Source organism: Schistocerca nitens, chromosome 3 (assembly GCF_023898315.1).
Source record: "Schistocerca nitens isolate TAMUIC-IGC-003100 chromosome 3, iqSchNite1.1, whole genome shotgun sequence".
Classification (NCBI taxonomy): domain Eukaryota; kingdom Metazoa; phylum Arthropoda; class Insecta; order Orthoptera; family Acrididae; genus Schistocerca; species Schistocerca nitens.
In genome coordinates, this window is record NC_064616.1 from 754,095,237 (window position 1) to 754,113,749 (window position 18,513).

The window sequence follows — 18,513 nt, forward strand, 5'->3', positions numbered from 1 at the left end:
GTGATGACCTCAGAAGTTAAGTCCTATAGTGCTCAGAGCCATTTGAGCCTAAGGACGTCACACACACAGGATTCGAACCTGCGACCGTAGCGGTAGCGCGGTTCCAGACTGTAGCGCCTAGAACCGCTCGGCCACCCCGACCGGCGACATAATCTACATTGATTTAATTTGTTAAATACCACAGTCAGAGTCACTTAAAAACTAATGCTAATTTGGAATTTGAAGAATACATTCAAGGAATGTTAAAATAAAAGAAATAAGGACAAAAATGACAATCCAAGCAACTTTAGCCCAATATTAGGCAATCACTACGGCTTCAGAGCTTGCGGACGTCGGATCAGTAAAGATATGTCTTCCAAGACCTAGTCTACATTGACATACATGGCCCGTAGTTTTTTGAGCATGCTCAAAGTTTTCCCACACGGGTCACTCTTCAGTGATATCAGCAACTAGGTATTCTCATGGTGTCATACAGAGGTGTTCAGACGTCTTCCACATAGCTAATGAGGAATACGTCTGTTGACAAACGTTGTCTACTATCCTTACGAAACTTTTCCTGGACGTCAGTCTTGAAGGGAGAGAATGATGATCATATAACTGATGTTTATCGGAGGTAGATAGATACTTTACACCTTTCTCTGCATGCAACAACCTCATGTCCGATGTCTCGAGGGGCAATTACAGTTAAGTGGTGGAGTTCATTCCGCGTTGTAGGTTTCAGACATCCAGTAATCGGTCTGCAATACCCATTACGGGCGATGTTCGCATGTTTGGCACCGGCAGAATTGTACCAGACAGATTTGACGGCACATCTGCTTTTATATGCTCTTTGTCAGAACAGCACGTCAAGTTTTAATATGATTCTACTGTAATTTTACGCTGATGGTGAAGTATGCACAGTGTACGAAATTCTGTGTTCGCTCCTCTGCAGTGTATTGAAATTTACAGGTATGATGATATCTGGGAGTCATGCTCTGATGCCAAAAAAATGCTTCTGGCAATTGCCAGCACAAACTTGTTTTAGGTTCGTATGATACAACGACGTCATAGATCTTTTGAGGTCTATCGAACTGTGATTCACGCAGCTGTGCTCTAATATCACCAAAGCTGACATGTGCCCACCCTTCTAGCCGCGCGGTCTAACGCGCTGCTTCCTGAGCAGTGTCGAGATCCGGTGTGTCGGCCAGCCTGTGGATGGTTTTTAAGGCGGTTTTCCATCTGCCTCGGCGAATGCGGACTGGTTCCCTTTATTCCGCCTCAGTTACACTATGTCAGCGATTACTGCGCAAACACTGTCCCCACGTACGCGTACACCATAATTACTCTACCACGCATACACTGGAGTTACACTCATCTGGTATGAGACGTTCGTGGGGGGGATGGGGGGGGGGGGTCCACTGGTGGGGGCCGAACCGCACAATCACCCTGGATTCGGTGTGCGCGCCACCAGTGGGGTGGGTGGGTGGATTGCTGTGGCCTGTTGTGGCGTTGTGAACCACTGAGGGCTAAGGCGGGACGAAGCGTCTCCGTCGTTTCTACGTCCCCAATTTAATACACAATACAAGGTTGACATTCTCTACTATATAACACTGGACTCGCATTCGGGAGGACGGCGCTTCGAACACTTGTCCGATCATTCAGATTTACTTTTTCTGCGATTTCCCTACGTCGCTCCTTGATTTCTTTGGAAGGGCTCGGCCGACTTCCTTCTGTGTCCTTGAAACAATCTGAGCTTGTGATCCGATTCTAATCACCTCGATGTCGACAGGACTAATCTCCCTTCCTCTATCCTCGCTACCATAAACTTAGCTCAAAGTAACAGCCCTCACCACGCCATGTGATTGTCATTTTATGCAGGATGGCATTCCACCCCTTATCGCTACACGTGTGAGAGATCTCTTGCGCGCATTGGTGAAGATCACGTGCTAAGCCGTCACTTCCTACACGCTTGGCCTCCCATGATCCCAGACCTCAATCCGTTTGACTTTGGTTCTGAAGTTACCTGAAGTCGCAAGTCTGTTGCGATCGTCCGACTTCATTAGCGATGCTGAAATAGAAAATGCGACGGCAATATCTGACCATACCTGCTGATACGCTGAACAGTAATCTTCACAACATTGTCCCTCGACTGCAGGTATTACTGTCGAATGATGGCCGACACGTGAACATTTGGTATGAACAACATCGTCTTTGCTAAACATCATTACTATGGGGTGGGATGGTAAGTTCCTGTGGGACCAAACTGATGAGGTCATTGGTCCCTAGGCTTACACACTACTTAATCTAACTTAAACTAACTTACGCTTAGGAAAACACACACACCCATGCCTGAGGGAGGCAGGGTGCCTCAGACCTCGCGGCTACACCACGCGGCGTCAGAATTATACCCATTGGCCTCTCCACATCAGTATCATTTTCAATTTCACAGTCAACACAAATTTGTATGCTTTTTCCCTCAATTCTTCTTTATTCACTATTTGCGCTTGAGTGACGAATTTACTGATTTTCCTTGAAACAATCGGGTGTCTTACTTCCTGGACAGCCCAGCAGAAGGCATGGACGTAGGCGACAACTGTGCGTGGTATCCGCGAGGTCCGAGGCGCTTTGTCACAGTTTGTGCAGCTCCTCCCGTCAGAGGTTCGAGTCCCCCCTCAGGCATGAGTGTGTGTGTTGTCCTTAGCATAAGTTAGTTTTAGTTAGATTAAGTAGTGTGTAAACCTAGGGACCAATGACCTCAGCAGTTTGGTCCCATAGAAACTTACCACAAATTTCCATTTCCATAGACGATAACTGCTAGGCTGCACCCCTATTACCTGCGAGCACTGCTGTCGCCGCCACAGCTCTGTGTGCGGGTCACTCCTGTTGTGCCAGCCTATCAGCACTCACGTGGGCCCCATAAAGCTGGCAACACAGGGGCTCAGAGGGGCCTTCTGTAACCGCCTTCTGTCCCCCATGCGCATCCTCTACGACCTCATCCCTTTCTCCCACCTTCTCCTTTTCCTTGAACACATCTGCACCCTGTATATTGCCTGCTGACTCGATCCCCCCCCCCCTCCTCTCCACCCCCAGCCCATTGCCGAACCTTTACCGTTGTGTCCCGCCTTCTCTCCATCTCCACACCCTCCATCTTTCCCAACGCAACTTCCAGCACCTGCCCCTCCCGGATGATGAACTTCGCCCTGATGTCTATCCCTCCTACCAAGTCTAACCCCACCTTCCTCCTGCCTCCTCCTCAGGGCTCCCACTCCTCCCCCTGCCTTCTCCTGAGCGGCTTCCCCCTCCTACACCCCATCCCTCTCCCATGCTCCCCTTCAGTGTCTCTTCACTCTGTCTTGCCTTGTGTTCCCTCTTCATTTCCCGCCCTGCCCATCTCCTGCCCCTTGGTGCACCTCCTGCTCCCTTTTTTCCCCTCTTCCTCCCATTCCCCCAGCACCCCCACCACACCCTCCTCCCCTCTTTTCCCTCCTCTACAGCCTCCAGTCTCTCAGCAGGTCCCTACCAGCGGTTTTTTATTCTTTGTGAGTGCTCTGTCGTTTCCAGCGGTTTTTTTAAGTGTTGAGCTCTGTGTGATTTTTATCCTGTGGCCGCCTTTTAACTTGTGTTTGCCTCCAGTGTTTTTTAAGTGTACTTTGATTTGTCAGCTGTGTTCTTTCAACTTTATGTCGACCTCTTAACTGTCCCTCAGTGCATGTCCCCATCTTAGTGTATATTTTACCATGCATGATCTCCATTTACTGCGTTTTGTATGTCTCCATTTTTATCCCCCCTTTTAATGTAATCACCCTTCTGTATTCCTGTAAAGCCAATTGGATGAACGGCAGTGGTGTGCCGCTGCCAGTGCTCCCCGCCCCATATGGGGCAGGGGAATGAAATTACAAAAAAGGCTCAGAGGGCTGTCATGTTCAGTCTGTGCTCTTGTGTGGTTCAATGTACGAATCGTTGTCCGTTCCTGATCTCGCTACATCTTGGTTCTAGGTCTAATTTATTCTTTGGACTTGTAACTGCCATATGGGTTCTTGGCTGTTGTTTTTTGTCGTCTTAGTTGTTGTACCTAGCTGTTTTTCTGTAGGTTTGGGTGGCTAATCGTCGACGACCTCGGCTGGTCAGCCTGCTTCTTACGGTCGTGTCTGATTCCGATTACTAGACTAGCTTGTAGAGCTCAACTCCTTATATCCATATCAGGTACCTGTACTGATTTCTCCATGGTGATTTGAGATTTACCTAAAAAGTGTTTGGAAATAGCTCGTCACACATGCAGTAATATGTGCTTCCCACTTATACAGATCTTCTCTCTTTCTGTATCTATGCTTTACAGCTTCAAATTCGTTTTCGGCAGAGTGCCAAATTAACGGCTTTTTGCTTATATTCAAGGTCTGCGTCACGTTTTGCTATTTATTATCTTTGATCTTTCTTCACAAGCTTCCTTATAATATTATACAGTTAGAATAGGATCTGACATTGCACTTCCGTCTTTGAAGCTTAAGATAGTGTGTCTTTCCATAAATATGTCATTATCCTTAGCATCTTCTAAGTGTGACGTAAAAGTAATTTCTTTGCTAGTAGTCATAGTTGCCACATTATATAGTTCTGCAAGCTACGCAGAAAAGCTTTCGTGTAGTTTGGGTAGTAGGAGATGAGGTACTGGAAGAATTGAAGCTGTGAGGAGGGGTCGTGAGTCGTGCTTCGGTAGCTCAGATGGTAGAGCATTTGCCACGCGAAAGGCAAAGTTCCCAAATTCGAGTCTCGGTCCGGCACACAGTTTTAATCTGCCAGGAAGTTTCATATCAGCGCGCACTCCGCTGCAAATTGAAAATCTCATTCTGGAAAAATCGAAGTTTATTCCGCAGGTAGGTTTACTTGTAAGAACGTGAAGATTTTGTCACGCTCACTGTCACACCTGACGTTACTTCTGATCTTGCTTATCATCGACCTCCCAATACAAAACGCATTGCTGTATCAATGAAAAATAATTGGTTCAAAATGGCTCTGAGCACTATGCGACTTAACTTCTGAGGTCATCAGTCGCCTAGAACTAATTAAACCTAACTAAGGACATCACACACATCCTTGCCCGAGGCACGATTCGAACCTGCGACCGTAGCGGTCGCTCTGTTCCAGACTGTAGCGCCTAGAACCGCACAGCCACTCCGGCCGGCTGAAAAATAATTCAAGAGACTAAAATGTTAATGGAGATACTTTGTGAGATCGCAACTTTATTGCAAGACGACAGTGTAGTATGGCGCCGAATGTATTTCGAAAATCTGGATAATACTGGAGCTACCTATTCATGTGCATTTACTGTTTGTAAGGTGTTGTGTTGTTTTACATTAATTGTGTTCTTTGAACCCAAGCTGATCCTTGAGAGAAGCATCTTTTCATTCTGAGCCCTACCGTCTTACGACAGACGTTAGGAGTATTCGTCTGTAATTTTCCTCCTCCATTATTTCAAGAGTTTCAAAAACTTGTGGAGTCTGCACTCTTTTTCAGTAATGTGACACCTCTTCGCTACACTATAAGCTGTCGATAAATGACAGCTACGACAGGTGCTAATTCGGCAGCGTACTCAGTGCAATAAGTAACAGTTACTCTTTCGTGGAATGGAACCTTATTCCTTTAAAAATTCATTGCATTTTTAAATTTTCATGTCCTGGTTTTCTGCTCATCGTCTTCGGCGTTAACGTGCTTCCTTCACCGTTTCGTTGCCCGCCCCAATAGCTGGCTGAATGGGTAGCGTGACGGCCTGCCGTCCTAAGGGGCCCGGGTTCGATTCCCGGCTGGGTCGAGGATTTTCTCCGCTCAGGGACTGGGTGTTGTATTGTCTTCATCATCATTTCATCCCCATCCGGGGCGCAGGTCGCCCAATGTGGCGTCGAATGTAATAAGACCTGCACCAAGGCGGCCGGACCTGCCCCGTAAGGGGCCTCCCGACCAATGACGCCAAACTCTCATTTCCATTTACCGTTTAGGTTGTTTTCATGTGGTTTCACTTCTAATCAGAATCGCAATCGCTCTCCTTTGGGCTGACTGGCAATAAATTTCAAATGGACATCAGTACTTTATTTGGCCATACTCTTTTCACAGACTGCGTATTTTACGATTAACAAAGAATTTTCGAAAAGACTGATGGAGTTGCTACAAGGAGACCCCCCACCCCTTCCCTTGATGTTCTAATTTTTGTGAAGGACTTTTAGGAGAGATCCAGGAAAGGAGTATTCCTTAAGCCATCTGTTTTTTTGATGATATGTTGTCAATATTTCATTGCTGCGGTTGCATGGGAAAGATAAATGAAGGTAGGTTTCAGCATCTTAACTCCATTCATAAGAGTATCCTATTCATTTTGGAAATATAAACATATGGTTAGCTCTTATTTCTGGACGTTCTGCTTGCACGGAAGAATGGTGGTTCTCTAGAGCATTTAGTCTATCGTAAGTCCAGTCACACTGATTTGTATCTACAGGCTTAGGGTTGTCATTGCCCGTCACAGATAATGGGTGTGCTTAAAACACTTGTGTGTAGGGCACAAACATTTTCCGTTTGGGCTAGTCTATGTAAGGAGTGCATCCACTGCAAAACTGTGGTGAGGGGGAGTGGAAAGTCCACTCGCTAGTTAAAATAGCCGTCCTAAAGTAAACCCGAAAATCACTCATTAGGTAAGGAGGAAAGTACGCCGTCAAAAGAAGAAAGTACGCAATCAAAACATACGACTCTGTCTATGTATGTTAGTCATTTTTTGCCCAAAATAGCAAGTCATGTGGAGATTTCAAGTTACAGTGGTTTCCAAGCACAATCTAAGATTTCAGCCCTTCTGGGATCAGTGAAGGACGATTTATTACGTATTATGGAAGGTTGAAGTGTAAACTATCTTGTCATGTTGATATGGCTTATATCGATCAGGCCACACGCACTGTGGAAGAGAGTTGCAAGTTACTCACTCTGGTAACACCCTGTCCTGTATTTACACTCAACATTCAAAGGAATATGAGAAAACAATGATTCTGCCTTCAGCAACATCGTTTTGGGACTCCATTATTAAAGTGTGCATGGAATTCGTATGGTGGAACACTTCATTTGTCATGATAGCTGCTATCAAATTGAATTCCGTCGTTTATACAAAGTGCTGTAATGAAGACGGCGGAATACGCCTTAGATAACGGCGTGCGGCAACCCACCAGGCAGCTGAGTTCTGCACATCCACCGTCGTTGGCGTAGTGCTGACAATCTTGTTACTATAATATTGACACACGCGAGAAATGCATACAGCTTGTCATTACATACTGCGACGAGAGAAGCGTATGTCGGTCTTTGACGGCTCATCTCACGACCTCACGATAACTGACAGATGTTGACTTCAGATATTGTGCTGGTAAGTGATCGACGACCTTCTGCAACGCCATACATTGTCGAGAATTACTATTAACTGCTGTTGCTTCTATTGTTTTCAGAAGTCGATAAGATTCGCAATTTATCTGAGAGTTGGGGTAGATCACTACAGAAGTCGATTTATAACAGTAATAAAATTTGAAAAAGTAGCTGTGTTACAGAGTGCCACAAACAGAATGTTGCTCTGGCGGGAAGGGATATTGCTATAATGTCATTCAGGGAGAACTGTTAATTTCGAAGACAAATGAAAAGGAAGAGTGATTAGCGTTTAACGTCCCATAGTCCACGAGGTAATTATGGAGAAGTATATACTCGGATTTAACGGGAATGGGAAATGAAATCGACCGTGCTATTTTCAGAGGAACCAGCAACAGAGGATGATTCGAGTTTAATGTCCCGTCGACGTCCATATCATTATGGGCGGAAAATAAGCTTAAGTTGGACAAAGATGGAGGACAATGAAGCAGGCGCGGCAATTGGTTGTAAGTGATCAAGGTGGGCGCTAGATGGTTATTTGACGTGATACATTCGTGGCAAGATACTGGGGATATATTTTTTCTCTTTATCCTAAATATTTTAGTACACAGCTATGGCGAGATTCATTAACCGAATGGGTTGGGGAGAATATTAAAGAGGAACCTGCTGCGGGGTTTCATCTGCGGTACGTGACATGGAAGGCATTAAATCGACTGAGGACAAGTGTGTCACGATGCAAGACGAACCTCAGGAAGTGGGGCTTCACGACTGAAGATGAGACCTGTGAGTGTGGCGGCCAGCAGGACCCACATCCGCTGGTCTGCAATAAATCTGCTTGCTCCTTGTACTACAGAAGATCTATATGCAGGAAGTGATAATGCCATCCAGACAGCGCAGCTCCGGAACTTACGCTCCATCTAACAGAAAATCTATAGTGGCTGGGAGGATTTTGGTATTATTTTGTATTACCTAAGTCCTGGACACGTAAAATAAATATTTAATAGTAATTACGCACTTTCTCTTTTCGGAAATTTTAGTTCTGATCATAATCCGCAAGAGTCGAAATCGGTAAAGTTGCATAAATCCAGCAAATATTTCACTGTTCAACACTTACAGAGAAAATAAATGCTTTTACGATTGGTAAGTACAACGTCAAAGTCGACAGATTTTAAACCTTTTCTGAAGCTTGAAAAGCAGTTATTTCTTGTCCACAAATGAGTAGTTTCAGGTAGTCTGTCACTGAAATCAAGTCAATGATTGACTTGCTATATTTTCGAAAGTCTGATACTCATCTGCAACTTAAACGTGGTTAAGTAATTGGTAGGCTCTATATAGTCGTGTAATATGTGTTCTGTAATCTTAGAGAGTGCTAGAAGAACAAGGAGATGTTCTTAGTTCGACGGTGCTTCGGAAGACCTCTCTTTAGGTAATAGTTTTCAAGGCTTCATTTCAGCAACGATTGACTGACGAGCGTGAGATTATAAATATATAAAGAAACTAATTACAGTTCTTCAGTGTAATTTCATCACGGTCGCAGACCTCTATTGAGACTGCCTGTCTTCCATTAACAGAAATATAGATTATGCGTATCTTGGGTCAAGTGACTGTGATAAACACGACAGCTGAGTGGCCCATCACAACATTCCAAAGAAGTGCAATCATCTACACAAGCTGTCAAGGGTTTCAAACAGTCAGACATTAAAAAATGATTATATTTGTTTTCCTATTTGCCTGTTGTATATTTCAAATTCCTTTTATTTTATAAAGGACAGTCAAATGAAAACGAGACAGATGCAAAAATTTAACTAAAGAATTTATTATTTCAAAAGTAATCGCGACAACTGTTAATAAATTTATTCCATTGTGAGACAAGGCGGTCAATTCCTTTATGTATAAATGTTTGCGGTTATCTACGTGCCCATGATTTCACCCAGGCGCGCATCTCTTCGTCCGAAGCGAATCAACGGGCACGAATGTCTTTCTTCAGGTCTCCAAAAATATGGAAATCGCATGAGGAGAGCTACGACCTACCTTACCCCCGGCTGAGGAAGAGTTTCAAAAACTGTACCTTCTGATTGTGATGAGAAATGGACGACTTAGAAGTCCCTGAAGCGACTGAGATGTGGAGTTGGCAGATCAAAGGTTAATCTGGCAAGATGGAGATACACTGATCAAGATGATATTCAGTTTGAATATGGAGAAGACGAGACTGTTCATCATGTGCTTCAATGCCGACTGTGTCGAGTCTCCTGCACAGAAGATGAACTTCATCAAGATATAGTAAATGGAAGTGGCCAAGTTTTTGGCAAAAGTAATATGGTCATAGCTGTGTATAATAAGTATGTTTCTGATCATCATCAGAAGTCTTTGGGCTTATTGCTGAGCCTCGTCACCCCATGAACCATCCATCTCCATCCTGAATGATTTACAACATCTCTCAGAACCCTGCTGAAGAGACAGACCAGAGATCTTCTTGATTTGGCCTATGTCCCTGCTCGTTGCTCTTCTCCTCGGTCTCTTGCCCTCTATCTTCTTCTCCATGATCATTTTATATAGGTTTTCTCCATCTCTTCTCCTGTTATGACCAAGGAACTGGAGAATTTTTTGGTTAACAAGAGAAGAAAGGCGCAAACCAAGCAACTAAAGATGCTCACTGACTGAAAAATTTGTGCTCCTTTCAGTCCATTTTATGCTCAGCGTCCTGCGCCAGCACCTAAGCTAAAATTCGTCAGTACGCTGCTTGTCTCTGTCCTTAAAGGTCCATGTTTCGCACCCGTGAAAGAAGACGGGAACACAAGTGTTTCAACAAACCGGACCTTTGTGATAGTCGTTATTACCCTGTTCTGTCAGATCTTGGTGAACTTCTTCATACCCACTTCCCATAGTATGATCCGTTTTCTTATCTCATCTTCACAGCTTCTCGTGTCGCAGATGGTTGACCCCAGGAATGCACGACTTGCAGTTCCTTTAATAGACGTATGAGCTGAACTTCTGCTCATCGATCAGTTATCGTGAGTCGAGGTCTAATCCATATCATAGATTAATATTTTTTACTTTTGTTAGTAGCTCAGCAAGTTCAACTTCGCTGGTGACTAGAAGCACGGTGTCTTCAGCAAATCGGAGGCTGTTAAAAGTTTTTTCACCAATTAAGATATTGTTAGTCCAACTGACAAGAGCATTCTTAATGAAATGTTCTGCGTAGATGTTGTGCAGTGGGGGGATAGAACACAACCCTGTCTTACACCTTTTGATACACTGAAGAAATCAGATGCGCCAGCGTTTCTCTTCACAGCTGCGAGATGATTATTGTATAGACTTCTGATCAGTGTTGTCAAGTGGGCTGGGACTCCAAACTCTGCAAGCACTTGCCACAGCTTTTCCCAGACAACACAGTCAAAGGCTTTCCTATAGTCAAGGAAGCAGATGAAGACAGGAACACAGAAGAGCTCTCGCAATTTCTCGATTATCGTCGTATGTTGTGAATCTGTTCACGAGTTCCTTTTCCTTCAAAAATGAAATGATCGTATGGCATTGTTGGCCGGGAGGCCCCTTGCGGGGAAGTTCGGCAGCCGTATCGCAAGTCCTTTTTAGTTGACGCCACTTCGGCGACTTGCACGTCAATGATGATGAAATGATGATGATGAACACACAACACCCAGTCATCACGAGGTAGAGAAATTCTCTGACCCCGCCGGGAATCGAACCCGGGACCCCGTGCGCAGGAAGCGAGAACGCTACCGCAAGACCACGAGCTTCAAAATGTTTCTGATACGAGAGTAAGTAAACCCTCGACGTCTATTGCGCGCTGCTAAAGCTGGCAAGCGATGAGGTCTGTCTAGAGTACCAGATGAACGCCACATAAAACTGGTAGAGACGTGTGAAGCCGGCTGATGATTTAGGCGCCGTGCACTGTGGAGTGCGCAGCGCAGGCGGACCGTACGTACCGGAAAGCGAGGGCGTGGCAGGAGAAGCGGCGCTGGGTGGAGCAGGCGTGCTGGCAGGCGGCGAGCGACTGCAGCGGCAGCGAGCTGCGCACCTGGTCCGGCGCCAGGCGCTCACCGACGCCCAGCAGCTGGTAGCAGTCTGCCGGCAAACAAGGCAACGCGGTAGTCTCAGTTCAGACTCAATTCACATTAACATCACAAAATACTGAGTGTTGCATACGTAGTTTCTAGTTACCGACGATTTGACTGGAGTTTTATTGACTGGAGTTTTATTGATATAACTGTTCCGGGCCACACATTTCTGTAGTTCAGTTTGGTTAAAAGGAAAAGAATTAGGCGCCGTGCACTGTGGAGTGCGCAGCGCAGGCGGACCGTACGTACCGGAAAGCGAGGGCGTGGCAGGAGAAGCGGCGCTGGGTGGAGCACAACCCTTTCTTACACCTTTTGATACACTGAAGAAATCAGATGCGCCAGCGTTTCTCTTCACAGCTGCGAGGTGATTATTGTATAGACTTCTGATCAGTGTTGTCAAGTGGGCTGGGACTGTCCATCACCTCTTCCCACTCTCTCTGTCCATCTTTCCTTCCCCTTTCCTTCCATCTTCTCCTGTCCTCTCTCCACCTTTCCCTGTACATCATCTCCTCCACCATTTCTTTGTCCACCTTCTCCTCTCCACTCTTTCCATCTCCTCCTGCCCCCTCTCTCTGTCCATCCCCTCCGTTTCGCTTTCTATGTCCATTTCCTCCCATATCTCTGTCCATCTCCTCTCCCCTCCTCCCCTTCTCTTGTCCTCTGTTTTTAATGAGCACAATAATGATTAAAAATGAATAAAAAACAGTATAAAACAAACCTGCGTTGTATTTACTCGTTTATAATATGTATGGGAACTGGATAAAAGTCCTAATCTCCTTCTCCCCCTGTCTCTGTCCATTTCCACCTCCCCCTCTCTTTGTCCATCTCCTCCTCCTTCCTCATCTTTCTGTCCATCATCTCCTCCCTCTCTCTCTGTCCATCTTTCCTTCCCCTTTCTTTCCATCTTCTCCTGTCCTCTCTCCCCCTTTCTCCATCCATCACCTCCTCCCCCTCCCTCTGTCCATCTTTCCTTCCCCTTCCTTTCCATCTTCTCTTGTCCTCTCTCCCCCTTTCTCCGTCCACCATCTCCTCCCCCTCTCTTTGTCCATCTTTCCTTCCCCTTTCTTTCCATCTTATCCTGTCCTCTCTCCCCCTTTCTCCGTCCATCACCTCCTCCCCCTCTCTCTGTACATCTTTTCCTTTCCCTCTCTTTCCATCTTCTCCTGTCCTCTCTCCACCTTTCTCCGTCCATCACCTCCTCTCCCTCTTTCTGTACATCTTTTCATTTCCCTCTCTTTCCATCTTCTCCTGTCCTCTCTACCCCTTTCTCTGTTTAAGCGCCCGGGTTCCCGGGTTCGATTCCCGGCGGGGTCAGGGATTTTCTCTGCCTCGTAATGACTGGGTGTTGTGTGATGTCCTTAGGTTGGTTAGGTTTAAGTAGTTCTAAGTTCTAGGGGACTGATGACCATAGATGTAAAGTCCCATAGTACTCAGAGCCAGCCTTTCTCTGTCCATCACCTCTTCCCACTCTCTCTGTCCATATTTCCTTCCCCTTTCCTTCCATCTTCTCCTGTCCTCTCTCCACCTTTCCCTGTACATCATCTCCTCCACCCTTTCTTTGTCCACCTTCTCCTCTCCACTCTTTCCATCTCCTCCTGCCCCCTCTCTCTGTCCATCCCCTCCGTTTCGCTTTCTATGTCCATTTCCTCCCATATCTCTGTCCATCTCCTCTCCCCTCCTCCCCTTCTCCCTGACCTTGAATCTTGTTTGTTATTATTGCAAATTCTGATTCTTTGGTAGTAAAGTAGAGCCTCGGTAATTCGAGCTAATTGGGGCTGGCGCTATCTCAAATTTAAAAAAACCTCGGATAATACCGAAAAGACACTAAATCAATTTGTAAATCATGAATAAATTTTTAATGAGCACAATAATGATTAAAAATGAATAAAAAACAGTATAAAACAAACCTGCGTTGTATTTACATATATGGGCCCACATTTTCAAGTTACAAAAAATATTAGTTGCATTTTAGAGAAATTTTCCATAGTCCTTTGTTTTAAAATAGAATATCGCTTTTAGCAGTAATGTCGCGCCATCATATAAGAAGAATGGTGTCAGTTGGAGGGGCTTCCGCTTGCTGCTCGATAAAACGCAATGCTACATCTAGCGCTGCCAAACCCTCGGTGTGAGTGATCACTGGTAAAATTTCTTGAGGCAATTCCTCGCCGTCACGGTCTTTAGCGGGTTCACTAACCATTTCAACAATTGCAAGATTGGTCACTTCAAACTGTTCATCCATTCTGAAACACCACTCGCACTCGCATTTTCACATCAAGCAAACATTTTCGTCAGTTCTGCCAACGGTAGGTCATCTTCGTCTGTACTGAAGGTATCCGTTTCGTTGCGTAAAATCGTGTTCCAAGACTTTTATAGTGTCTCCGCCTTTATTACAGACTATGAAACGGCTATCCAGTAAATTAGGTCTTTTATCGTAGTTTGTTTTCAGATTTTTTAAAACTATTCCTTCACCTTCTGTTGTTTGTAGAAGCGTCAGGGGCAAAAGATGAAAATACCATTCTTTTTCAAGCACTGTAAAACACCTCAGTCCATAGGCTGTATTGAACTCGTCACGTTTAGGGGTAAGAACAATGCGCAAATACCGTCACATTGTAATTTTTCCTCATCGGTGTGTGAACCTGCGTTGTTACGCTTTAAGATTGCTTTGGAAGGCAAGCACGCTTTCGTTTGGTCTCTGGAACAAAATTTCGAAAAACCACTTCTTAAGAATATTTTTATCCATCGAAGCAGATTTTTGTTGAACATTTGTAACAGGCAGTGCAGAAGCAGCGATATTTTTTAAAGCTTTAGGCTTAGCAGACTTCGCTATTACCAGCATCTCCAGTTTGTGGTCTCCACTTGCATTCGATGCAGCAAGAACTGTTAACCTCTCTTTACGTTTTTTGTAACCCGGGGCAGCCTTTTTTACTTTTGAGGCTAGAGTTTTAGATGGAAGCATTTTATTATTTAGGCCTCCTTCATCACCGTTATACAGTTGATCAGGAGTACGATTTTCTTCTTGTATAATTTTTTTTTAATTTCTCACAAAATCGTCTAACAGTATGAAAACTGCAGAAAGTTTTTCACCTCAAATTTCAAACTACCTTACGCTGTATCATGAACTTGCAGTAAAATCGTCCTAACCTTCCCTTAACTCATTAAAAAAAAAAACAAAAAAAAAAAATAAACAGCTTTTTCTTGCAGAATAGGCCTTGAAATTGGATTTCTTTTTGTCTTTCTTGAGTAAACCAAACGAACAAAGCTTCACTAGTTTTCCTATTCTCAGAATTCTTCGCTGACTTCCGTTCAAATGACGAAATAGAACACTTGGTTGATGAAAACTTCTCAGTTTTGTCCCTGTTTCTACACCAATCTCCAACTGTCGCCTCACCAATTTAAACTCAGCAGCAAATTTTCTTAATGTCTCAGCTTTGTCTTGCCTTTTCAAAGCCTCCAGTTTCACATTCAGCGGCACAAACTTTCTCTGACTCCTACTGCTCACTGTAACGTATGAATTAAAACATCAAGAAACACACAGTTACATATGAGCTGTGCACTGTGCATACATACAATACTTTAAAATTAACGACACAGGTGGGCTCGCTACAGTACAGATTTTACTACACAAACAACTCCAGTACATACAACAATGGTCAGCCAATGTTGTAAAATGTGTACTGTGTTGTTACTTAGGTGTACTATATTTTAATGACCACAGTTGCTGCGTATGCACATCAATAGGGGTAACAGTAAGGAAGATATACACTGTACAACTGATTGTCAGGCGGTCCCAATTAGGGAACGGTCGACAAAGGAAGAGTAAGCGCACTCAGCGAAACCTAATGATATCTGTCCAGCTGTAATAGAAATGCATTAACAGTCTGAGGCCAAGGTTCTTTCGGTGCATTATGAACGAAAATTCTAAATGGGGCAGTACTGTACATGGAAAACTGAAAGATGTAACACTCGACAGTGCGTAAAACGTACATTCGGACAACGTATGAAAGAGGGACTTTACTCTAGTTTTATTTAATATTTTAATTTTCTTTAAGACCAGCTCGAATTACACGGAACCTCGAAATATCGTGGTTCGAATTCAAATGGCTCTGAGCACTATGGGACTTCACATCTATGGTCATCAGTCCCCTAGAACTTAGAACTACTTAAACCTAACTAACCTAAGGACAGCACACAACACCCAGTCATCACGAGGCAGAGAAAATCCCTGACCCCGCCGGGAATCGAACCCGGGAACCCGGGCGTGGGAAGCGAGAACGCTACCGCACGTCCACGAGCTGCGGACATGGTTCGAATTACCGGGGCTCTACTGTATTCTAATAATAAGCCGATAAGCCATAAATACAACTTTCCTGGTTGCTAACAACGTTTAACTTTTATCCAGCCTACATGCGCCCAAACTTTTATTAAAGTAGCGTGTAAAATTTGAAGTAAATGGGTCGAATATTTTCTAGATTTTTGGTAACAATATTTCCCATTTATATATTACATATATATTTATGTATTAAAAATATATCACCTATGTCCGTCCGAATGTTCATTAGAGTACTGTATAAAAATTTGAAGTAAATCGGTCAAGAAGTTTTCGACATTTTTGGTCATAACGTCTCCCCTTTATATATCACATATTTATTTGTATGTTACATATATTAAAAATAGATATATTAAAAAACGCACATATTCGAATACAAAGTTGTGTCAAAACTTCGAAGCAATCGATGAAGAATTTTCGGAGATTTAAGACTTTGAACAAATGAACATTTACATTTTTATGAATATTTCCCTTATGATTAACAGATACATATTTATATACTACATGTGACCCTCCGGTAAGCATATAAAAGGGCACGCAAATTCCAATGCAACGTTGGGACAAAACTGCAAAGCAGGCGGTGAAGAAATTTCGGATATTCACGATTTTGAACAAACGAACATTTACATCTTTATTTATACAGAGTAACTCTCATTAGTCATCATTTGTTAATGAGAGACAAAACTGCTGGATTTCAAATTAACCTGTAATGGAAACAACCTTTCTTCTTTACATAAGCCTAAAAATGTTCCAGCACGTTTAAGCCATCGTCAGTTCAAAAATGGCTCTGAACACTATTGGACTTAACATCTGAGGTCATCAGTCCCCTAGAACTTAGAATTACTTAAACCTAACTAACTTAAGGACATCACACACATGCATGCCCGAGGCAGGATTCTAACCTGCGACCGTAACGGTCGCGTGATTCCAGACTGATGCGCCTAGAACCGCTCGGCCACTTCGGCCGGCCCATCGTCAGTGAATACCCTTTATTCGGTTCTGTAAAATGTAAACACTTCTTAAGTAATGATTATTGGCTCTGAGCACTATGGGACTTAACATCTATGGTCATCAGTCCCCTAGAACTTAGAACTACTTAAACCTAACTAACCTAAGGACAGCACACAACACCCAGTCATCACAAGGCAGAGAAAATCCCTGACCCCGCCGGGAATCGAACCCGGGAACCCGGGCGTGGGAAGCGAGAACGCTACCGCACGACTACGAGCTGCGGACTGTAATGATTATTCTAACGAAAATATGGCCTAAAATAGCTTTTGTCTGTTGTTGCCAAATTCTTAATCTTTCTAAATTGTTGGGATATGTAGGACACTCTGTGCATTGCTGTATACTGGTAGCTTTCCAGGTGGAATTAAATGATGTAACTGTGAATTTGGTTGGCGAGTTAAAAATCACTTTATCTATATGTGTAATTCTGTTGTGCGAAAATATCTGAAATCTGCTTTCGCGATTAATTATAGTTAGTTTCGAAATATCTGCTTAGAGCTGCATTCTCTTCTGTTGGTGCAATGGACTCAAAAACAAAATGTATGGTTTTGCGAACTTCACACACAAGTAACACTTTTTCACTTTACAGGACTAAGTGTTTATGTTGCTTCTGAGTGTGCCCAGTCCCTGTCGATGTGCGCTTGGTCCCATCTCGGTTTGGCGCCAAATATGAACGTTGTTCTCTCTCTCTCTCTCTCTCTCTCTCTCTCTTTTTCTCTCTCTGTTTGTGTGTGTGTTTGTTTGTTTATCTGTTTGTTATTGTCTTCTCTTTACAGCTCCGTTAATGAGTTAAAGCGTGTGCCAATGCAAAGTGTAGCGTACACAGACGGAAAAGAAATCGGAACACACAAATATAATTAATGTAGAGTAATGAAATTTCGGGAATTTGCCTAGATAACATATTCGAGTGATTAACACTGCAAGACTACAGGTTAATGTAAGTCCGAGATAAGCCATTGCAAATGTGAAATGCTGATACATTAATAACCAGTCTAAGCGCCAGAACGAAGAATGCAAGCATGCAGATGTGCATGCATTGTGTTGTACAGCTGCCACACGTTAGTTTGTGGGATGGACTTTCATGCCTCTTGTACTGAGCGAATAAGTTACACTTACTCGTTCAGTACAAGGACGACCAATGCTGTTTGTGGATGACGCTGGAGTTGGCGCCCGATAATGTCCCACATGTGCTCGATTGGAGACAGATTTAATGAACGAGCAGGGCAAGTCAACATGTCGACACCCTATAGAGCGTGTTGGCTTACAACAACGGTATATGGGCGACCGTTATCCTGTTGGAAATAACGCCCTGGAATGCTCTTCATGAATGGCAGCACAAAAGGTCGAATCACCAGACTGACGTACAAATTTGAAGTCAGGGTGCGTAGGATAACCAGAGAGTGCTCCTGCTGTCTTATGAAATCATACCCCAGTGTTTCTAGTATGCACACAGACTGATTGCAGGCCCTCACCTGCCTTGCGTGTAATAAACACACGGCCATCACTGGTACTGAGGCAGAACCATCTTTCATCACAAAACACAACAGACCTCCAGTTTACCATTCAATGAGCTCATGCTTGACACCACTGAAGTCACAAACGGCGTTGGTTTGGGGTCAATGGAATGCACGCTACAATTCGTCTGTCTTGAAGCTGTCCGAGACGTAGGCGACTTCTAACAGTTCATTGTGTCATTGTGGTGCCAACTGCTGTTCAGATTGCTGCTGCAGTTGCAGTACGATACGC

At 44.0% G+C, this 18,513-nt stretch overlaps 1 protein-coding gene across 2 annotated transcripts in view; it reads right to left on the reverse strand.

Moving 5' to 3' along the window:
• Positions 1–18,513, reverse strand: part of LOC126249749 (uncharacterized) — a 535,036-nt gene that overhangs the window by 158,030 nt on the left and 358,493 nt on the right. For both annotated transcript variants that reach the window (XM_049951429.1, XM_049951430.1), the window contains one exon: positions 11,301–11,439. In XM_049951429.1, the coding sequence (XP_049807386.1) occupies positions 11,301–11,439 (139 nt within the window). The remainder of the gene's footprint in view (positions 1–11,300; positions 11,440–18,513) is intronic.